The 24,130-nt window shown below is 30.4% G+C and overlaps 2 protein-coding genes and 1 long non-coding RNA gene across 3 annotated transcripts; 2 read left to right on the top strand and 1 right to left on the bottom strand.

Moving 5' to 3' along the window:
- Nucleotides 1-201: 201 nt before the first annotated feature.
- On the top strand, nt 202-6,373 carry LOC126738891 (ubiquitin carboxyl-terminal hydrolase). The gene is made up of 5 exons (XM_050444369.1): nt 202-365; nt 4,098-4,243; nt 5,640-5,799; nt 5,854-5,985; nt 6,043-6,373. Exons 1-5 carry the CDS (start codon nt 240-242, stop codon nt 6,127-6,129), a joined length of 651 nt encoding a protein of 216 aa, XP_050300326.1. The 5' UTR covers nt 202-239; the 3' UTR covers nt 6,130-6,373.
- LOC126738881 (uncharacterized protein C16C10.8) lies at nt 6,363-21,960 on the bottom strand. Its single transcript, XM_050444357.1, has 3 exons — nt 21,748-21,960; nt 21,418-21,649; nt 6,363-6,877 (listed from the first exon to the last, which is right to left on the bottom strand). Exons 1-3 carry the CDS (start codon nt 21,870-21,872, stop codon nt 6,389-6,391), a joined length of 846 nt encoding a protein of 281 aa, XP_050300314.1. The 5' UTR covers nt 21,873-21,960; the 3' UTR covers nt 6,363-6,388.
- LOC126738899 (uncharacterized) lies at nt 9,399-12,721 on the top strand. The gene is made up of 3 exons (XR_007661473.1): nt 9,399-9,545; nt 11,904-12,267; nt 12,515-12,721. It is a non-coding gene; the product is annotated as an uncharacterized LOC126738899 (long non-coding RNA).
- Nucleotides 21,961-24,130: the final 2,170 nt, after the last annotated feature.

Genomic DNA, 24,130 nt, shown 5'->3' with positions numbered 1-24,130 from the left:
TCCAACCCGGATGTAAGTAAATCTCGCTTGACAATAAAAACTAAAATTAATTACCCTACTTTTATTTTCTAGGTTATGAACAAGGTAAGTCCCTGCACACAGTCCTGATAATACAAAAAAAACCCTGTCAATAAAAATGATTCACATATAAACAACCCATAGTTTAATTTTTTGCTTAACTCATTGTTCTTAATGATCAAGATAATTTTTTTATTGATTTGTTTTTTACAACACAGTTTATGCACTTACTGGGAGTTCCTGAACAGTGGACCATAGTAGATGTTTATGGAATAGATAGTGATGCCCTAGCTTGGGTTCCTCGCCCTGCTATTGCGCTAATTTTGCTATTTCCGTATAGTGATAAGGTACAAATTTGTTTCATGCTATTCTGACATTTAACAGCCTACCATTTTAATCTTAAAATTTGTTGGAACCTAGAAAATAGTGCTCAGTCCACACATAATACTATTGAGTAATATTAATAAAATACTTAGTTTTTTAACACTACACAACCTTTATAATGTAGAAAATACTGACAACTTTATAAAATATTAGAAACCCACAAAAGGTAAAAAAACCAGTTACTGGAAGAAACTTTCAAACATGAAATTGAATATTAATATAGGGAATTGGCACCAGATATAATGTGTTTTTGACATGTTTCAAGACTTTTGCTTTTTACCTATTACCACTATGTTGCCACCTCTATTCACATGGTTTATTCAAGCACAGTCTCTGATAAGCAACCAAAATAATTGAGATTATAAATTATTTTATGACAAAATATCACATATATTAAGAAATGCTTCCTCTCTGAGATACAGGGTGTTGAAATTATATGAAAAAAACATTTTTATTTTTAACTTTTGCACTGCTTGAAATGTTTCTATGAAATTCAGCTTATAAGCTAGGGATTACTTTTGACATAGAATATGTGGTTTAAATTTCTTATGATCTGGACCACCACTTATATTCTACATTATAAATGTTCATAAAACATTAGGAATCATATAAAAATATTTTAATTGAAAATCATAAGTTAGCATCTGGGCAACACAGGATATAGAAGCTATCTGTTAGTTACTATAACCTAACCAAAAATATTGTTTTTTAAAGTATCAAATATTGGTTACAAGCATATATTTAACTTTTTATTATTTCTTTTAATTATTTTTATATAACTTTTAACTAATTCTCTTGTACAATCTTATCAAACATATCTTATTAAAAATTCTGCTCTAGTTTGACACTTTCCCAGTCTGCAGTAAGCAACTACCAGATCCCTGTGCCTTGTGGGATAATTGTGAACATTTTTACCAGTGCTAAATACTTGCTTATTATGTTTTATACAGGCTCTGTAGATTGTAAGATCCATATCAATACTTTCACTATAATTTTGAACTCTTAAAGAAAAAAGCATCTTTTTTATTTTTCAGAATCTAGGGACAAGTGATTTGCTAAGAACCAATGAGAAAAATAAGAGACTTTAAGTTGTTACAAAACAATACTTAGTTAAATGAAAAAATAGTTTAATTCCAAAAAAGAAAACTGTCTTGGGCATTGTCACCTGTCAGATTTACAAATCCACACAAATGCCCATATACAGGGTGTCTCACGACGAATAGACGCGATCGATATCTCGGAAACTAATTTTTCAAAAATTTTGAAAACTTGGCAACATGGCACAGTCGATGGGGGCTACACAACTAAAATATTTTGACAGTTGTGACGTTTCCGGTTATACCGGAAGTAGGTATCAACTTCGTTATTTTAAATGGAACACCCTGTATATTTTTACATTTTTGGTTTTTACGTGAAATTCTAAGTATATTTTGTGTATAATGTCCTATACCTAAGTGTAACCGTTTTTGACATATTTTACATTTCATGTGAAAAACTATGTTTATAAGCCCTAACATAATTACCGATTACTCCCTTTTAGTAGCCTTTATTTATTGGTTAGTTTTGGTTTTATTTTAGAGGAAGGACCACTTTAAAAGACTATTTTAATATTTGGCTAAAAAAAAGATACAGGGGGGTCAAAAACTAGCATTAAAAATTAAAATGAAAAAATCATTAAAAGTCAATTTTTTTTAATGGAAACCCCCTATTTTTATAATTTTTTCATAAAGATAATTAAAAATAAGGTTAACTTTGTATAAGGTTATTTAGTCCAAAAATTGATAGTTTCCGAAATATTGGCAGTTTAAATTTGGCCTAATATTAAAAACCGTATAGTAACACGGCTCAAGGATTGTTGATTAGTTGGGCATGACGGCTGTCATAGTAACCGCTAGAAGCGGCAGTAAGATAATGGATTATAACAGAAATGTACACTTTTTAATTAAATTACACTTTTACGAAGAAAACTTAAATAGCGTAAAAACTTAAGTAACTTATAAATTTAATGCATATAATCCATTGTCTTACTGCCGCTTCTAGCGGTTACTATGACAACCGTCATGCCCAACTAATCAACAATCCTTGAGCCGTGTTACTATACGGTTTTTAATATTAGGCCAAATTTAAACTGCCAATATTTCGGAAACTATCAATTTTTGGACTAGATAACCTTATTAACCTATTAAAAACCGTATAGTAACACGGCTCAAGGATTGTTGATTAGTTGGGCATGACGGCTGTCACAGTAACCGCTAGAAGCGGCAGTAAGATAATGGATTATAACAGAAATGTACACTTTTTAATTAAATTACACTTTTACGAAGAAAACTTAAATAGCGTAAAAACTTAAGTAACTTATAAATTTAATGCATATAATCCATTGTCTTACTGCCGCTTCTAGCGGTTACTATGACAACCGTCATGCCCAACTAATCAACAATCCTTGAGCCGTGTTACTATACGGTTTTTAAAATTAGGCCAAATTTAAACTGCCAATATTTCGGAAACTATCAATTTTTGGACTAGATAACCTTATACAAAGTTAACCTTATTTTTAATTATCTTTATGAAAAAATTATAAAAATAGGGGGTTTCCATTTAAAAAAATTGACTTTTAATGATTTTTTCATTTTAATTTTTAATGCTAGTTTTTGACCCCCCTGTATCTTTTTTTTAGCCAAATATTAAAATGGTCTTTTAAAGTGGTCCTTCCTCTAAAATAAAACCAAAACTAACCAATAAATAAAGGCTACTAAAAGGGAGTAATCGGTAATTATGTTAGGGCTTATAAACATCGATTTTCACATGAAATTTAAAATATGTCAAAAACGGTTACACTTAGGTATAGGACATTATACACAAAATATACTTAGAATTTTACGTAAAAACCAAAAATGTAAAAATATACAGGGTGTTCCATTTAAAATAACGAAGTTGACACCTACTTCCGGTATAACCGGAAACGTCACAACTGTCAAAATATTTTAGTTGTGTAGCCCTCATCAATTGTGCCATGTTGCCTAGTTTTTAAAATTTTTGAAAAATTAGTTTCCGAGATATCGATCGCGTCTATTCGTCGTGAGACACCCTGTATATGTAATTAGCTACTTACAATAATATCAACTATTCATTGAGATCTTTCCTTTGTGATCTCTCAGTTTCAGGACAATATCCTTCCATAAAAGGTCTATTTATACAATATTAAATTTATAAATATTAAGGTAATATTTATAAAAGGCAGGCTGAATAAGTTGTCATTTCAAATATTTTTTAAATTTGTTATATTTCATATTATTGTTTATATGCTTTAAATTAATCATTTAATTTATGATATACTTGTAGTATATATATACAAAAAGAACTATGCAAAACGAGTCTGATTTTTTTACCTGTAGTTTAGTTAAAATAAAAAGAGCAAATTAATTTTTCATTAATATGAATCTAAGAATCTACTGAATGTTGTAAAATAAAATCACTTACAAAAATATATAGTAATCTGTATGTATTTTTTAAAAGTAATGTTGATCCACCAAAAATGCGTTCAAGTCACTTTCCAAAATTGCAACATACAGTGGGAACTAATTTCTCAATATTTTCCAACATATTTTTTTGTAAAATATGTGAGGTGTTAAATGTTACAAGGTTTTTTGCTTCACAAAATCATGGTCCCAATACTAACAAAAAACTTCTTTTAGTTTTTGGAGTATGCCAAAGAAGAGGCTGAAAAAATTAAAGAAAAAGGCCAAGTTCTGGTTGATGATATTTTTTACATGAAACAATATGTGTCTAATGCATGTGGTAGTATGGCTTTGATACATGCTGTAGCAAACAATACAGATAAGTACGTTTTTTCTATTCTATCAAGTGAATCAAACTATTAGTTGACTTAAATGCTACTATAGGCTGAAGTCAATATATTAATCATTTCTTTATATGTAATACAAAATATAACAAACTTATTATTTAAAATCTACTCATTTCAGTTTCTTTATAGTTTTATGTTTGCAACTACTGGGTGGCACAGGAAAAAGAGAACACTTAGTAACTATTTTACTTTTCAAGATAAACAAGTGAAATTTGGTATATTCATGGAATTGTTAAAAGACCATCTTTTGACATATTCAGTTGTTTTTCATTACTTCCTGTTTAACTGGAAATGACACTAATTTTCTTATTTTTAAATGAGACAATTGGTTTATTATTACGTATAGTGATAAAGAATAATATTCTGAGAACAAAGATCCCATAACGAAAAATAACAGAAAAGTCAAAAAAGGATGTCAAAAGCTTTTATAACTATTCTATTGATATACCAAATTTCATTTCTTTACCTTGAAAAGTAAAAAAAGTTATTAAGTGTTCCCCTTTTCCTGTGTCACCCGGTATAGGCAAATTCCTTCACAAAATTGTTTATTAAAAGTTAAGATAAGACAGTATTGGTAAGAAACCATCAATATTTGACATATAGTGTATCATACATTTTTTTATCTAGAATTAATTTAAAAAAAATTTATGCATTAAAACATATACAGGGTGCTCTATTTAATAAAACTTTGTTTTTGAGAAACTCTGTACCTTTACCAATACTATCAACAAAATTACAATTTTCAAACACTTTTTATAACAGATAATTATTAATTAACACATCTTTGACCTCATTTTTGCAACTTTTACACAAGGAATCCCCCACTTCGTACCTATCGTCATTTTCTTCCCTGGCACACTTAAATATTTTATCCAGATGTCAATAGAAAATAGACACAAGAGGGTTTTTATATCACCGTGACAAAATTTGACACTAACAAACCATAATATACAAGTATGATGTACTAACAACAGTTTTTGCTGAAAAAAATACAGGTCTATGAATAATTAAATATAAAATAAAATATAAAATAAAACACAAGAGGGTTTTTATATCACCGTGACAAAGTTTGACACTAACAAACCATAATATACAAGTATGATGTACTAACAACAGTTTTTGCTGAAAAAAATACAGGTCTATGAATAATTACCAAGTTTAATAGAAAAGTTATAATAAATTCAAATATCGCTTTATTGTCATAAACTAAAAAGTTATGATTGGTGTAATGACTGTAATGTATATGAGATTAATTTAACCAAAAGCCAAAATTATTCTTAACAGAGACTAAAGTTGCCCAGATTTTGCCTTTTCTTATTTGCGAATATTACATTTTGATTTATTCTCCTAAATTACAAAATCTTCATTATAGGATAGAATTAAAAGATGGTGTTTTTAAAAAAATCCTGAAAGACTGTAAAGATATGACCCCAGAAGAAAGGGGAGAATTACTGTCTAAAGTAAATGAGGATTCTGATGCCTATAAACTAATTGCAGCACATCAAGAACTTGCCAAAGAAGGACAGACAGAGGTTTATTTAATTTATCTTATATTGTATTTGTGATATTAATCTGGTTTCTTGTAGGCCAATCCAGAGGAGAAAGTAAACCATCATTTTGTGGCTTTTGTCCAAAAAGGTGGTTGGCTTTATGAGTTAGATGGAAGAAAAGATTTTCCAATTAATCATGGGGCTTCAAGTGAAGACTCATTTTTGGAAGTAAGTCTTAGTATTTTTGACATATTTTTTTAATGCTTAAGTTCATTTATACACTAGGATGCGGCTAAAGTTTGTAAAGCTTTCATGGAGAGAGATGCAGATGACGTAAACTTCACCATAATGGCCTTAGTGAAAAATGATTAGGCTGATAAACTGATATTTGAACCAAAATTCCTAGTTAAGGCATTTACTTTTTTTTTAATTGCTTTAGCTTATCCTGATGATACACGCAAAGGGGACACTTTGGTTGCTATTTATACTTATTTAAATTTGAGTCAATGTCTTAATTTTGATATGTTAAACATGACTCACTGTGAAGATTGTGTTATGCTTTAAGCTTAATAATCCTAAAGAAAATATTAAATAAAAACACATGATTATTCAATAATCGTTTTATTTTTATTTAACTTTCTAATGATACCCTATTCTCTGTGATATTAATACTAGGAATCTTCTTCAGCTTTTTATTAAATTTTTTCAAAATTTTATCCTCACTATCGTACTGTCCTATCGTACTTATATAAGCTTTTAAAACCTTCTTTTGCAATTTTTTCAGAGATATAGTGTCCTTTTCTGATAAAATTTGCAAAATATTAGCCTTAAAATCAAATTTCACAGTCTGTGCTGCATTTTCATCTTCTTTTATATCCGTTGCTTCAGGTGCAACAGTCTCTGACGTTTTCTGCTTTTTTTTCTTAACACTTAGACATTCTGATTCTTCAAGTGGTCTTTTTTCAGAGTTTTCTGTTTTCAGTTCAACTTTATCATTCCCTTTTCCTCCGGTTTTCATATTATTTTGGCTGTTGCTTGTTTTATACTTCTCAATTATGTCCCAAACTTCTTCTACATCTTTCATTACTGCTCTATTCCCAGAAGAACTCCTAATAAAATTCTGAAATAAAATTATTACAATAAGAATATTAATGTTATAATAATATTCTTAATAAAAATCTTCAAAAAAGAATACTTAGATATAATATGTACAAAATCGTCTTGTCTAAAAACTGTATGACCAATGACTAAAAAATATAATGTATATGTTACGGGTAGTTAAATAACGGTTAAACTTAGGTTTACCCAGATAAACTGCACAATACCCAGAAAATGTGGGTAAAGTCCGAAATAATATTGAAATTACACATATTTCGGATTTTACCCGGGTAAACCGCGTTCTATCCGCTTGCGTGGGTAAAGTTGGATGTAGGAATTATTATTGCATCATCTTTCACCATGTTCAGTTCAGTTCTAAAATGGCAACCGAAGAGAGTGGACGTGCGCGTTTAGCACAGCGTTTTTATGAAGTTTTTAACGAGTTGGTGTCTACGAAAAGTGCAAATAGTTTTTATTTTAATAATGAACAATACCAAGAAATGTTAGAATCAGTCAAGTTGGCAAAAAACTCTAAAACTAAGACTACGCTACAATATCGGCGGTTAAAGAGGTTTGACATATGTTCTGTTAGAGGCGTTGAAAAGCTTATTGCTCGTGTATCGTCAGGTGAGCATTAGCATTAAATATTACGTTACAAACGACGAAATGTTTGACATTTTGCATGATGCACATTTAGCTATAGGACATGGCGGTAAGCACCGTATGGAAAGCGAATGTAAAAAAAAGTACAAGAATATAACTCATGATGTTATTAAGTTATATCTGCGCTTGTGTGAAGGGTGCCAAAAGAAACTGAAATCTGCCAAAAAAGGACTTGTGGTTAAGCCAATGGTTTTTTCGGAGATGAACAGCCGTTGTCAAGTGGATCTAATTGACATCCAATCCCATCCGGATAGAGAATACAAATTTATTATGGTGTATCAGGACCACTTAACTAAGTTTGTTCAAATACGTCCATTAACGTCGAAAAGGGCTGAGGAAGTAGACATATTTTGTATTTTCGGGGCCCCATCTATACTACAATCGGACAACGGCCGGGAGTTCGCCAACCATGTCATTGAAGAGTTATTTACGAAGTGGAGTGGCCTTAAAATAGTCCATGGGAAACCACGTCACAGTCAGTCACAAGGCAGCGTGGAACAAGCAAATCAAGATATACAGAACATGCTTATGACGTGGATGGACGATGAAAACTGCACGCGATGGTCAGAAGGTCTAAGATTTGTTCAGTTAATGAAAAATAGGGCATACCATGATGGGATAAAACAAGCTCCTTTTGCCGCCATGTTTGGGCATGATATTAAAGTCGGCCTATCCACATCAGCTTTTCCAAAAGAAGCTATTGAAAATCTACGAACCGAAGAAGAGCTCGTTAAAGTGGTAAGGGAATTTGGTTTAGGTGAACAGCCTCAACAAGAAATAAATATAAACCAGTCTATGGATAGTGACCCAGAACTAGACAATTTGCAAGAAGATATTACTGAAGGTGGCAATAGGGAAAATGGCAACAATAATTATCGAGAAAACGCTAGTAATACAGAAACTTCAGAAAATCAGAGCAAGTGTGTAGAGTGTGACAATTTAAATACATCAGGGAATATAAGGTGTGAACTTTGCTTGTACCAAAGGAATATACAGTCAAACAGACTAGACGCAAAAAGAAATTTAGAAAATCAAGCAAAGAAGATTAAAGCTTTATCTAATTCAAAGTTTCCCCCATGTTCTGTTGGAGATACAGTGAGAGTAAAAATTCCAGACGTTGATCGAGGAAGGGGTGATTTTAGAAACATTCTCATGACAGTTATCGAGAAAACTGACGACGATTTGTATAAGCTAGCGAACAAGAGAGGAACTATCGAAGAAATGTTTTCCAGGAACCAATTTTCTGTGTGCAGTGAGAAGCTTATTCCGATGGAAAGTGTATCACCAGAAAAGAAAAATTTAAGACAACTTGCAAACGAACAGTCACTTTTAGGAGGTCAAGGTTATAAACGATGCAACTGTAAAACTAAATGCATGACCAATAAATGTAAATGTAAAGCTATTGGAAATCTTTGTAACTCGAAATGTCACAGCAGCTTGTCTTGTTTAAACAAATAGATTATATTATCTTCTTAGAACATTGAAAGGCTAGAATTAGTAAACAACAACTTTGTTTGAGTCCAACATGTGCACAGGGGCAAGAGGGGTGTTTTGTTTACAAACATATTTGCCGATTCTCTGTTGTCAAGTCGACGCAAATTTCCAACGGAGGAAATTTTTAGCTATATTTTAACAACCATTGTAACGTTAATTTAATTTATTTGTGTTGTATTTTATAGGAAAATTTAAACTAAAAAGTATAAATACTACAATTAACCTATTTTAAGAATAAATATAATATCCTTAAGCAAAAAAAAAATAAAATTATTAACATTCTTATCCCTAAAACTGCTTCTAAAAAATTTGAAGCGACAACACCGGAGCTTAAGCGCCTGAGTCATACGCGTAGTGTCATCTGTCAAACGGCTTTTTGCTTATTTTCGGGATTCGTGTATTTTCTTTAATTTTCGGTTTCAAAAGGAAAAAGGCCACCTTTTAGTGTTTTTTTAAATTGCTAGGATGGGAAAAACTTGTGTCGTTTGTGCCGCATCATGATAAAAAGGTGATTCAAGCCGATCTTTTCACAAGTAAGTACCGATACTTTCATAACATCACACCATGGGCACAGCATAAAGAAACCAGCAGTCTCACTCCGCTCGAAAATGTAAGCGAACTAATAGCATCCTTAGCCATGCCGCAGCCATGTTCTCCGGATGCCGAGCTCACTGTTTATCGAACTGTGTTCATAGGTGTATCGCCTAGTTCAGCGCCGTACTTAGTGACTATTTTGATAGCGTTTTTACAAAGCGTAGCGTTTTTTATAAAAACTTTTGTATTAAAAGAGGGGTATGTCAAAAATTATTAATGAAGCAAAATAATTGACTTTGCCAAAGTTTTTAATAGCTGCAAATTTGGCTGTATGGCTTAAATAACATAATTAAGCATCAGTTAAAGTTGCAGCAATGTTATATTTTTTTTTTTTGGATTTTTAAGGACATTATTTATATTTCTGCCATTTTAACAGTATTGCCATATTTAAAAGAGTTGCAAAATTGTATACTTTTACTTTAGTTGGTACTTAATAATATAACAAAAATTCGCAGATGTTAGAATTGTTTTGAATTTTTGCCAACTATTTGTCTTTATTTATTGGCCTAAGAGTTTCTATTTGTTTTGAAATATTACTTTATTTGTATAATTAGTTATCCTTAAACTACTATGTAGTCAGATGTTAATCTAAAAGCGTTACTATACATGGTGTTAATTAAGTATGTACCATAAATTATTTAACAGGCTAATTTACCCCTAACATGATTAAATTTATTAGGTTCAGTGTAATCTCGTACGGGACCTGAAGAAATATTTGTGGCAAAAAAATTGGGGCACCTGAATTTTGTGCCATTTTTAATATCTTATTTGATTTACTCAAATACAAATACAACTTTTTCGTATCTCGCTTATTTTTCGAGAAAAAAAGTCCACTTAATTGCATATCCCTGGATCACACAAGGAATTTGGGGAAAAGTTTCATTTGGAATTTATTATTAACTAAGCAAGATACGAAAAAAATTTAAGAGACAGAAAAGTTTTATTTGTATAATCCACAGAACATAATAAAAATTGCACAAAAGTCAGTGGCATATATTTTAGTTGTTGTTAAATTTTAACACCCTGTATATTGAGAACGAAGAATTTCTGGACATATGTTTATATGAACCTTTTGTTTTAAAATTACTCAAAGAATGGTCTCTTAAAGTTATGGGTTCATACCTAATTAACTTCCTGCACGTATTCTTCTATATCGTCGTTGTTAGATGTAGAAATCCGATGTTTATTTTTGTTTAAATATTTTGTTAATGTATGAACTTTATTTATATTAAAAAATCAATATTGTACTATGTAGGTATTTTTATTTTACAAGATAATAACATCTAAAAAAATGTTTAAGTCCGGCTCTAGCCAAGGCAAAAGCCGCGTGGACCGTAGCGAGTGTCAGCGGCATCCCTACTACAAGCAAAAATGCCTCGCCTGCGTTAGTACACATGCACCGAACTCGCTTATTCAAGCCAATGTATTTTTATTGAAGTGCGACTGCTGGTTTCTTTATGCTGTGCCATGGGGTAACCATCATCATAAACGTAGAATAGGGGATCTTATAGATATAAACCTAATAAAAACTTAAATGTGAAAGTGTGCGTAAAATACCAAAATATTCATATTTTTAAATCTAAATATTTTTTTGAACATATTCATCTATCAATAGGCTATAAAAAAATATAAAACTAGAATTTTGTCCCTGATTTATTACAGGATTTTATGTTTTTTTTTGTTGTTTTGGCAGAAAGAAGGCATACCTAATACCCATGTACCTATCTATGTATAGTTATGTTTTTTTTAATATATACATTAGGTAGATAGATGAAATTACTAATTTTTTATTGCCTTTAAAGAATTTTGAAATTTATTTAGATATTGATATCTATGTATAAAGTTAATTTTGTCTTTCCCTAAAATTTGGTCGATAATTTTTTTTGTTTCACCATATTGCAACTTACAATAATATATATAGTAATTGGCACCACATATTAATTCATTACTGTAATTTTTTTTGCTTTTTGATTAAATATCAAATACTTATTATAGACTGCCTAATATATGCCCAAAGGGAATAATGGATTTCATTAATGGAAATCAACACAATTAAACAGAACATATTTGTTTGTTCAGATAACATCCTTAGAAGTGATTTCTTATATAAGGAAGATAATATTATCAGTAGCCAGACTATAAAACAAATCAGCTCTACCTCAAAGATAATTTTTTTTAAATATATTTTTCTAGTATAAAAAAATCATCACAAAAAGGATTAGTGTTACTCATATAAGCTTTATTTATAAATAATACTAATTAAATTAGGTAAGTGTGTAAAACTATTTTTTTACTAGGATTTCTGATGCACTGGTTAAAAACACAGCAGCGAATAATTCACTTAATTTACCAAGTGATTTATCCTTCAAAGCTGCAGGGGCAGCTTTCCTGAAGAGTGCAAAAACTTCTTTAGCTTCCAAAATGGTATATAGTACAAACAGTGAAGCTAATATAGATAAGTATGGCTAATTAAAATAGATTAATATTTTTGATACACCAAATTTTGTATAATTACAGATCTGATCATTCATCATCAACAATAACTGCATCTGAGATTAATAGTTCTACAGTAATCGTGTGGTCTAGGTCAACAATTACTATTTCCAATCCAAGCCGTTTTTGTTTAACTGGTACACATTCCCTGACTCTGCCAAGGAAAAGGTAAAAATACACTCAAAATAGACTACTAGTTTTTTGCCATGTATTATCCTATTCTATATATCTTATTTAAAAGTGATATAGTATTTTATTGTGTTATATTTGTTTAATATTAAAATATTTAATATTAATTAAATGTATGATATTACAAAGATTCTTTATAATAACATACATTTTATTAAACAATTGGATTATCATAATACATTTTTTTAATTTTGGTAATACTATATTTTTATGTATATTATTCTAGGGTAAAATCAAAATGATATCCTGAGGACCTAAGCACTGATGATTCCACCGTTTTAAAAGCTAAATCACTTGTCACCAAATTATAGAAAAAAAAATAAAGAAAATTAAAATTCGAAGATTGCAACTAACAAATTTGCGCCAAAGAAATTGAATTACATCTCAAGTCATTATTAAAATACTTAAGAAATAATAACATGATTTTCGAAAAAGCCCAACATACTACATATTTTATTTGACTTGTAAAAGTACTTGTTTGTATATTACTACTAATAAACTATCTAATCTATTGTACACAGTCTTTATTCTTAGGTAAGCTTTGTTTTTTAGTATAAATTAATATGATATAATAATTGGTATTAGGTATTATATAGGTCACTATTAAATGTCTCAAAACCATTATACAGGCTAAATACTCATAATAAAAATCTTATAACCTACAAAAAACCTGCAACTCCTTCACAATTTGAACATCCTTGTAGTTTTAACTTTTTCCACTGAAGCAATACTGTCCCTTTGAAAAAGTCAGCACCATAGAAGTATATATTATGTGATATAAGTAAGTGATGTAAAACTGAGTTTTGTCCAATATAACAATAACAATAAAATTTTGCAAAATGTTAAAAATTTGTGTCTTAAAACATGATTTATTAAGAAATCTATAATATTATATTAATAAAATATTTAATTTCCATAAAAATGCTTTGACAAAAATGCTGCCTTTTATTAGGATCTTCCTCTAATGAAGTCCGTTAAAAAAAAACACATAAATAGCTCATAAATGGTAATATTACTTATAGTCAAACTCTTTAATAATTAATAAAAATTTATCAGTTAAATATTTGTTGACGACGTCACTGGTAAAGAGTGCTTGTATCGGTGACATCAACAATGCGATCGAGCGGCGTTGCGATGCCATTACCGTTTTCCTCGTTTCTTCGTACTTTATTTTCATTTATTTAACGTATATTGACTTCAATATATTCGATAGCTTAATAAATTTATTTTTTAAAAATGCTTAATATTTTATTAAAGGGGAGCAGTAGTATTGTTTTGTGCCTTCGGAAACAACTGAAAATTTTTATGCTATTATAAAGTGATTTTTGCCATTTCTCTATAAGCATTTGGCATCATTGCATCAGAGATGTTGCAAGCAAACAAACCTGCCCATAGTTACACGGCATGCTACTTCTAGCCTTTCAATGTTCTAAGATTATCTTTTACTTTGTTAGGATACAGTTTTAGTGTAACCTTTGATTTGTAAAATCTGTTTTTTTAATTAAATAAATTTCTCCAAATATTTATGGCGTTATTTTTTAACATTAACCACGCCAAGGCGGATAGAACGCGGTTTACTCGGGTAAAGCCCGAAACGTGTACAATTTTATCAATATTTTGGACTTTACCCATGTTTTGTGGGTATTGTGCAGTTTATCCGGGTAAACCTAAGTTCAACCGTTATTCTAACTTTACCCGTAACATATACACTCAATATGTTACTTGGTGTGTAAATGTAAGAGACAGAAGATGGGAGACTAAGTGAGATTATTAAAAATAAAAATAATTTTGAATAGAAATTTTCTTGTCCTTAGCAAGTCCGAACTTCTTGAGGAGATAAAACTTTCTACCTTTGCGTCGTTGGTAAACAATGGAAATGTTTTCAGCAAACAAGAAATTATGGTTTGACCAGTCCATAAAAGATGCCTAACTAGGATAACTTTAAAAAGGATACTTTTTAGGATTTACTTTAAAAATCTGGTGTATATCATCTATAATGTGCCAACTATACCGCGTGTTAAAAAAGTCCCGGGCCTCCTTAATAGTTCGTGAACGCGTCCTTTTATCAAAAAAGGTCCCAAATAAAAATTATAGATCTTTTTTAGATCTACATTAGGAACATAACTTTGGATATACAGGAGGCATCAGAGACCAAAATTACAAAAAATTTTAAATGAAATTGTATATTTTTTTAGGCACAGGCTTATTCTACCCAACATTTTAACATATGCTATACCTAACTTTAAAACATTTTACTTACCCTAACCTCAAATTGTACACATATGTTTATTTCTGCTCTGATTTAATTTTGAGTTTTTTTTAATATTATAGCAAAAACTAAAACTTATTTTGCTTAAAGTTAAAGAGCTAAGTCATTACTGTGTGTGTAGCATATTGATTTTACACAAGTATTTTGTTTTTATTGGAGTTTTTCTAAGTAAAGTTTGTAAGGTTATATTGTGAATAATGAAGCCCTGCAACAAGTGTTTAAAGCCAATGAATGACGATCACATAGAAAAAGCCCCTAGATGTGATAGCTGCCGTGTATTTTTTCATTTGGAAGAAAAATGTTCCGGTCTTTCTGCAAGTGAGCAGAGAGCCATAGTTGCGCAGAAACGCATTATTCTGTTCTTTTGTGATGCTTGTGTGCTCTCCTTCAAAAAATTCCTCTGCTGACAAACAAATTTATTCAACTGGAGGAGCAGATTAAATCCGTAAAGGATGAAGTGGAAACATTAAAAAGACAGCAGACATCTCAACAGAACTTAGGTGCTCCTGCTAACATGGAATCAATGTTACATGAAATTCCAATTCTTCCAAACAACTTTCACCACTTTTGTGATATTTGGGTTAGTGATAGGATTAAAAGGTTGGATTATAGTACAACTTATTTTGATTTTAAGAATGCTGATTTTGTTGTTTTGAAGTTTGAATGATTATTTTTCTTTAGTGGACTGGATTAGAATTTTTGATGATTCAGACATCGATAATTCAGTGAATAACTTTTATGAAGTAGTTTTATATGCAATCTCACTCTATGTACCCCAAAAAATATATAAACCTTTCAGGTTTCCTCCTTGGTTTTTCCCAGAATTAAGGAATCTTATTTCATCAAAAAATACTGCTCATGCTAAATTCAAAAGTAGGTACTAACTTAGCTAAAGATTATATCCTAACCTACATACTCAATGTAAAGTTCATACTGAGCAATGCTATAGATCTTACATTGCTACCTTAAATGAGTCAATTCAATCTGACACCACACAATTTTGGAATCATATTAACTCCCTTTATAAAAGTTATGGTATCCCAAATCCTATGCATTTAAAAGATATTTCAGCAGATTCGGGGGAGGATATTGCAAACTTATTTTCTACCTATTTTTCTAGTGTTTATCACTCTGATGGCGAAGCGTGAACTTTTTTTTCGGGTAGACAAACAATAAAAATCGTTAATTAGAAAAAAATGTGTATTCAATATTATTCATTTTAATAAAATAGAGAATGAAAGCGCATGAAATATTAACTCAAAGAGAAAAATTATGTATTGATATAAAAAAGAAAAAAAATAATTACTACTAGCATAAAAAGATAGATAAATAAAAATAAATACTACTTACAAAAAAACACAACATAGGTATGTGTTTTTTTGTAAGTATAACTTATAAATCCATAATATCCATTATTTTAAAATTAATTAAAGACAAATAAAAACACAACTAAAATACAATTGCCAATATCGAACAGTCGTTCATAAATAACCACTAAAAAAACCTAAGATGTAGGTATATATTGCGGCCGACCAGATCAAACGTGTCCATAAACAATAACCCTCAACAGCATAATAAAATAGCTGGTCGACTTCGATAGACAAAAGCTCGAATGTCTTTTCCGCGAGTAAATTTTGCATACGTAATAGGCTGAATGCTGATGCGGCCGGACCTCTGCCACCTGCTTGATGCGTATATGGTTCGATTAATTGCTCTAAATTTCGGAAGACAAATATCAATGTGTCTTTCTGGGGCTCGTATACAATAATTGGGTGTCAGCCCTGCATTTCTATTTTAATTGGTGCGTCAGGCGGGGCGCGCCTTAGATATTATAGATAGATAGATATTATAGCCGTTTAGATACTATATAATAATAGTAAGGAGCGACTACGCTATGTGTTAATTTTTTTTAAATTGTAATTCAACAATTACATGAAATAATTACGTAATAAATTAATGACAAATAACTGGATAATTTTTTGGGTAGACAGTGTCTACCTTGTCTACTCGTACGCTTCGCCACTGCTCTGATGAGGTTGATCTCACTAACTTTAATTTTCCAGTAGCAAATTCTGTCGACATGCCTTTTATCCAGTTCACCCTGTCTGAGGTTTTTGAATCTATATTTGGTCTTAAGGACAAACTGAGTTATGGTCCTGATAATGTTCGTACCTATTTCCTAAAAAGATGTGTTTATAGTTTGTCTAGACCTCTGTGTACATTATTTAATTTGTCTTTAAAATTACAAACTTTTCCTTTTGAGAAATGGCGTGACAGCTTTATAACTCCTGTATTCAAAAATGGTGACATGGATGATATAAAAAATTACAGGCCCATTGTTATGTTATCTGCTATCCCTAAGCTTTTTGAGCTTATCTTAACAAATATCTTACTTGGCATTGTAGAGGTCTCTTGATCAACGAGCAACATGGGTTTAGGCAGGTAAAACTTCTACAAACTTTGTATTATATCATGACTTCATTGTCAGGGCTTTCGAGAAGGGTCATCAGGTCGACTCCATCTATACTGATTTCTCAAAGGCCACAGTCATCCACTCATTGCTCATAGATTCTCTATATAATTGGTCTGTCTCTAATGGCTTACATCTTAATAAGGATAAGTGTTTTATCATTTCTTTTACTAAATCTAGAAAAGTTGTCCCACATAAATGGTAATATACTTTCAAGAGTATCGCTAATTAAAGATTTGGGGGTGTTGTTTGACAGTTCCCTGACTTTCATACAGATATTTCATTTTCCCATATAGATAGTTTGTCTAGTAAAGCCCTTTGTACTCTTGGTTTTATAACTAGAAATACTCAAGACTTTTCAGTAGCTGCCTTCAGAGTTTTATATCTTACACTTATTCATAGTGTCATGTCTTATTCTTCCACAGTCTGGTCCCCTTATAATGCTAACCATATTTACAGTCTTGATAAGGTCCAAAATAAATTTCTCAGGACTTGCGCCTGGAGATTAAATGTATGAGATGAGTCTTTATTGGAACTTAAGTCAAGGCTAAATATGACTTCTCTTAAGGACTATTGAACTAGGTGTGATATGATATTTCTTCACAAGTTGATTAATATTGCTATTGATTGCCCTGAATTGTTATTGCGGATAAACTTTAGGTGCAATACCAGAGTCCTTAGAGAGACGTCCCTTTTTCTGGTTGAATGTCACCATACAAACTATGATAAATTTTCTCCAATTAATCGACTCCACATGTGGGGAAATAGATTTAATCAGGCTTTTGACTTGAGTGGATTTAAAGCCTTCAAAACTTAAAAGGTGCCTGAGTGAGTTTACTCGTTGAGTACTATGTGTTAAGTATCAAATAAATTTGATTGCTTTTACTTTTCTTATTTTGATTATTTTAATGGTATGTTTTTAGTTGCTTTATATATATTTTTTTTTACTCAACTGGGAAAAACTATATATTGTTGAATTCATTTTTTTTTTGGGCAAGGTTAGTTTGTGCTTATATTTTTCTGGAAGTTTGATCTTATTTGTATATCTTGGGCTGTATATCTGGCATATTAATATTACCTTTAGATAGATATACAGAGTGCCTCCGATTAAGTCGGCACTATTGGTATCTTTGTTAATATTTAAGATACAGGGTCGGTTAAATTAGCAAACTAGTAGGATTTTTTCTGTTGATTAAAATGGTGAAAACAGAAAAAAAATTGAACATCGCGTTTTCGAGAAAATGTGAAAAATGTACTTTTGTTAAATGGAATCCCTTGTATATTTTTACATAAATCAGATGTAAGAAGATAATAATTTTCTTAATAAAAAAATTTATTTACACTAATAGCCTAAACCTAAAAATAACAAAGTTATAGCGATATTAATAATTTTGTCAAATTTAGGCAAGTTGGCTTTGAAATAAATAACATCAAGTAAAACTACTAATTTACAATAAATGAGCAAAAACATCGCCATCTTGTTCAATACATTTCTGAGCACACTTAAGCAGACGTCTTGTAGCTTTTAAGATTGATCTTCTATCTATTGATCCAATTATTTGCCTAATATGTATTTGAAGTTCATCAATGGTTCTGTATTTTTTTTAGACACTTCATTTTTTATGTAACCCAAAAAATAAAAATCTAGAGGGGTTAGGTCTGGTGACCTAGGTGGCCAACGAATCGGGCCACGTGTCGCAATCCATTTATCGTCAAACAGTCTATTAAGTAATATTCTTACATCATTTAGTTGATGGGGAGGTGCTCCATCCTGTTGAAAATAGATTTGTTGCCGTCTCTCCAAGTTAACATTATCCAAATATTCTTCCAACGCTCCAGATAATATGAGATCAACATATCTCCTTTCAGTCAAAGTGCCATCACGAAACACAGGTCCTATTACTTGGCTTCCTATTGAGCCGCACCAAACGTTTATACTAAATTGATTTTGAGGATTTCTGGGATCAGTAAGGAAAAGATTTTCTTGGGACCAATAGTGTACATTTTTTCGGTTAAACATACCTTTGTTTGAAAAATTAGCTTCCTCGCTCCAAATTATATGATTTAAAATATTATCATTAGCTTCATATGCATTACATAATCAGTTGTAAAAAGCAAGTCTTCTTTCGTTATCGCCAGGCAACAATGTTTGTATTGGTTGATACTTATATGGCACAAATTTGTGTTTCTTTAAGACCTGACAAATTGTTACTAAGCTCACACCGTAAGCTCTTGCTAAATCTCTAGTTGAGTTTTCCATATGAGCTTCAAAATATGCCAAAATAGAAATTTCAACATCTTCGCTTACTATAAATTGGTTCCTTCTTCTAGTTCTTTTAAACACGTTTTCGTTTCTTCTAAATTTTCTGTAGAGAATTAAAAAGTATCTACGGTTTGGCAAGTTACAAGTCTGGAATCTTTGGCGGTACTCTTCTAGCGCTCTATTTTTTGTCACTATTTTTTTGACATACAAGGTAACATTCTAACATATCACATTTTTCAATATGCGTAAAAGGCATTTTACTAATTTAGATTTTACAAAAATCACAAACATTGCTAACATGTAACTGTCAGTATTTCTTTATTTAATAAAATCTCTATGGCTACTGTCATTTTATTATTCAAACAATGATTTATTTGTTTTGCTCTCAAAAAGTTCAAGGCCAACTTGCCTAAATTTGACAAAATTATTAATATCGCTATAACTTTGTTATTTTTAGGTTTAGGCTATTAGTGTAAATAAACTTTTTTATTAAGTAAATTATTATCTTTTGATTTATGTAAAAACATACAGGGGATTCCATTTAACAAAAGTACATTTTTCACATTTTCTCGAAAACGCGATGTTCAATTTTTTTTCTGTTTTCACCATTTTAATCAACAGAAAAAATCCTACTTGTTTGCTAATTTAACCGACCCTGTATCTTAAATATTAACAAAGATACCAATAGTGCCGACTTAATCGGAGGCACCTTGTATTGTTGATTTATAGAAAATTTGGATATTTAATAGATTAAGTTCATTATATATCTTATTAATATATTTGTTGATGGCAGAATAATTATATGCATTTAGGGTTAGGATATAATTTATTTTGTAATTTTGTTAGAATGGGGACACCCGTAAATAAATAAAAGATACAATGGTTTAAAAAATTATTATGTAAAATGTATTATTAAGAAAACATGCAAATAATTACTCATAAAAAAAGAAATGGTACAAAAAAAGATGTTTAAACTGATTTAATTAGATATTGAAAATGGCCTACTTGAATGGTTTGAAAATGTGCCAAATTGTAGTAAAAGGCATTTGAATTTTACTCTAATTCTGTCTTGTAATACATTCATATTTTTTGGCTTTGTCTCATGAATTTTACTTTTTAAATGCCTCCAGAGAAAGTAGTCTAGGGATGTAAAATCAAGGCTTCTTGCTGGCCATTCATTTTCACTTCTTTTGGCAGTCTAATGATTGGAAAAGTCTTATCTAAGAATATTCTTACATGAACTCCAAAATGAGGTGGGGCACTATAAGTACTTTTTTAAACTATCCTATCTTTAAGATGGTGTTATATAAGAATAATAGTATAAATATAGAGTAAGGTATTACATATGTTACATGAAGTTATATTAAAACACAAAATAACATACTGCATAAAAAAATATTGCATTGCATTAAAAAAACCTTTAGTCTCTACTATTGTTATGCCTCCTTCATATGCAAAGTTATTTTCATAATGTAGATCTGAAAGACATATTTTTTCTTTATTTAAGACACTTTTTGATAAAAGGGTTCATTTACAAGATATTAAGGGGGTTTGGGACTTTTCTAACATGCTAGGTATCTTTTTATAACTGAGTATTTTTATATTTAAGTTGAACACCATAAAACAGATTATTCTCATTTCCTGGAAGGAAACAATATTGGTAGTGTTTGCAATAGATAAATGATGAATGATAATCTTCTCAATAGTTTATGAGTGACAAAATCAATTTCCTTACTATAACTCATTAATAATATACGTTCGTTTAGCTTAGGACAGTACAAAATATAAAAGTCCAGATCTACTTAAATTGGATGATCTTTTGGCAGATTTATACAATGTGATTAAGTAAGATTTTTTTGTTGATCAAAACTAAAAATTAAAGTAAATTTAACATTTTAAATTCTAACGTTATGTGTGCATAACAAAAAAAAATTCTACCGAGGCCCACATAATGTATTATGGACATGGAGCTTGCAATTAAATCAATAAAAAATTTAATAGTACAATGAAAAAAAAATACATAGAGATTATTTACACTAAGGACAAGAGAATTATTACAAGGTAAAAGGATTTCTAAATACAGATCAACATATGATGTTTCTTAACAAAAATTTATTTTATACATACCAGAAACTTCTGCTTTTTCCTTGGTACATTAGAATACTCAGATATAGTCTCCAGGAGTTTTCTGCACGATGGTTTGAGGTTTGTTTCAGTTTCACAGATAGACTTTATCATTTCCAACCAACTCTCCTGTTTCACTTCACCTTTCTTCACTATTCCATTTTTATATGTGCCTTTAGCTGCATATCTCTCGTCCTCTGTTATGCATTTTGTGTGCACTACATATTCTTCATTTCTGTAAAAAAAATTATTAGTAGGCAAAAATGAAAGATCAAAACTATATTATGTGTGCCCTTTGTAAATGTATTTTATCAATATAAAATATAAACATACTTAAAATCCTTAAAACAATCCACACATGTGACGGATTTGTAGTTTCTACATTGAAACTGATAATGTTTCTCGACCTTTGGTTTGTGAAGGGTCTCTCCACAGTGATTACAAGTAAAAACTACCATTTTCACCCAGGAAAAGTTATAAAAATCGGTATGTTTACTTCCGCAAATGCAAAAGATCAATAAGAAAAAATTGAGGTTATATTACGGTTGGTAAAAAAAGTCAAAGTCAAACGTGTTATATTTGAGGTTAACCTATTGTTAGGGGCCGTTCCCAAAGACCCTTGTTGCGAAAATCATCCAAAGAAAGATGGCGCTCATTAAGCTGATTTCGACATTTAAGTGAAAGGGTTCAAATATTCTAATATGGTTGTTTTTTTAAATTTGGAAATATTACTTTCTTTACGTTTGTTTAATTTTTTTCCTTTAACCTCAAGAATTTTATAAAAAATAAATAGAAAAATATGAAGTTAATAAGTTACTATTAGTAAACTAATTTCACATTTTTTTCCGCTATTCAACTTAAATTGATTAACAAAAAATTATGATAAATAAAAAATGTGCTGCCAGACATAATTTATTTTTGTCAGCTTTCAAAGGACCTGCCAAACAATGTAAATAGCAAGTAGCAACATGTGCTAAATAAAAACCACAGGGTTAGGGAGGCTTCCAAATTAAATTAGTATTGACGGCAACTGTAACTATAGGAGTAGAACTGTATTCAGTCAGCAATAACTAAATTTTTTGACACGCTGGTTATTGATTAATTGACTATCGTGTAATGGGCTGGTGAGTTATCAATATTGTGGTTTTAAAATATATGGATTTTGGAAAAGGTTTTATTTGAGAGGATGATTTTTTGAAGTTTTCAGGAATCCTTTTAGTTATCCTTTTTGTTATATCCTTTATCTTCCTTATTTATCTTAGTTATCTTCCTGATTTTTTTAAAAATATTTTAGACTCAGGGATTATAAGGTTGCTAGATAGCTTATTTTTCTAGTAAGCTGAGAGTCTGCCTCCGTGTTGGATTATATGTAATTAATCATAAACGATGAAAACAAAGTGTCATGTACGTTGTTGAATGTTAAATCCAGGTTTTTCGGATCATGAGGCAGTTCTTAGTCCATTTCACCTGATTGCTATTCAAGACTTCGCTGGTGTCAAGCAAAAAAGAAGCTAGATGTGTCTTCAAAAAAAATATAACTTTTACCGAATCATGCTTATAGATAAATTGGATATAATAGTACATAAATTATAATTCATGTACTAGAATCATTCATTTCTTACCACTCTAACAAAAGTCAAAGTGCAAGTGCCTACTTGGCATTGATTAATTCTTATTTAAGATATGGTGTCTGATTTTGGGGGAATGGTGCGGGCTATTTCCACAGCTCTCTTTCTGTACTGCAAAAACCTGCCATTGGAATCTTATATAGATTGAGCAATAAGCTGTCTTGCAAACTCTATTTTATAAGAGAAAAAGTAATAACCCATACCATACATTTTCATTTTGATATAACTTTATGCTTGGTGTATAAGAAGTACGCCTCGATAATTAACTCTTTAAACACAAACAAGATGCATTCAACATTTAATATTAATTTTCCTGTTCCATATTTGCTCTTAAAAAAAATCAATTTATTATAATACCCAAAAATGTTTAATACTCTTTCCATTTATTTTACCTATTAATTATTACCATTTAACTATTTAAAAAAACAGATAACATCATTTTTGTATTCAAAGACATAGTTCAGCATCGACGAGTACTTTTCCCTTCAATTTTGAATGCATATTAATATTGGAATTCAGTAAAGTTGTTAGTCATTTTTACTTATTGTTAACATTCTTAGTCAAAGCATAGAAAAAAATGATCTTGTAATATGATTTGTCACTTATAACAAGAATATATTACAATACGTTAATATGCTTGGTCAATATAATTTTGCTAGAGATAATTTTAGTCTACTGGATATTATTTAAGGTACTAGCTCGTCAAAATTGTTATTCAATTGTCATTCATGTCATTGCATTTTGTGTTTCAGAGAAGGTTTCTGATCATTGCTTCATTTACGCACGCTTTAGGATAGAATCAGATAAACCACCTACAATATTGACATCTTTCAGAGATTATACCGGTATTGTTGGAGATGCGTTTGAGAGGGATGCACTTGCATTAAATTGGCATCTCATTTTATTACAATGCCAATGCACATGATAAATTAAATATCTTTAATAGTTACATCACGTAGTAGACATGCTTGCTAAGAGCAAAAAATAATTCAAGAAAGACCATTTACACTGTGATTACGTCTAACATAATAATACTTATGAAACTTAAGGATTAGGCATATCGACAATTTTTACAACATAAAACTGAT

The sequence above is a fragment of the Anthonomus grandis genome, chromosome 1 (assembly GCF_022605725.1).
Source record: "Anthonomus grandis grandis chromosome 1, icAntGran1.3, whole genome shotgun sequence".
Classification (NCBI taxonomy): Eukaryota; Metazoa; Arthropoda; class Insecta; order Coleoptera; family Curculionidae; genus Anthonomus; species Anthonomus grandis.
Note: the sequence above shows the minus strand (reverse complement) of the source record. Positions and strands in the feature narration are given on the sequence as shown.

What these genes read in the sequence shown, in the direction of transcription:
- LOC126738891 (XM_050444369.1), top strand. Translation starts at nt 240, where the DNA reads ATGCACTTACTGGGAGTTCCTGAACAGTGGACCATAGTAGATGTTTAT. An exon ending in TATTTCCGTATAGTGATAAG is followed by an intron (nt 366 to 4,097) that starts GTACAAATTTGT and finishes AACTTCTTTTAG; the next exon opens with TTTTTGGAGTATGCCAAAGA. An exon ending in GTGAAGACTCATTTTTGGAA is followed by an intron (nt 5,986 to 6,042) that starts GTAAGTCTTAGT and finishes TTTATACACTAG; the next exon opens with GATGCGGCTAAAGTTTGTAA.
- LOC126738881 (XM_050444357.1), bottom strand. Translation starts at nt 21,872, where the DNA reads ATGGTAGTTTTTACTTGTAATCACTGTGGAGAGACCCTTCACAAACCA. An exon ending in GATTGTTTTAAGGATTTTAA is followed by an intron (nt 21,650 to 21,747) that starts GTATGTTTATAT and finishes TTTTTTTTACAG; the next exon opens with AAATGAAGAATATGTAGTGC. An exon ending in GGAAAAAGCAGAAGTTTCTG is followed by an intron (nt 6,878 to 21,417) that starts GTATGTATAAAA and finishes ATTTTATTTCAG; the next exon opens with AATTTTATTAGGAGTTCTTC.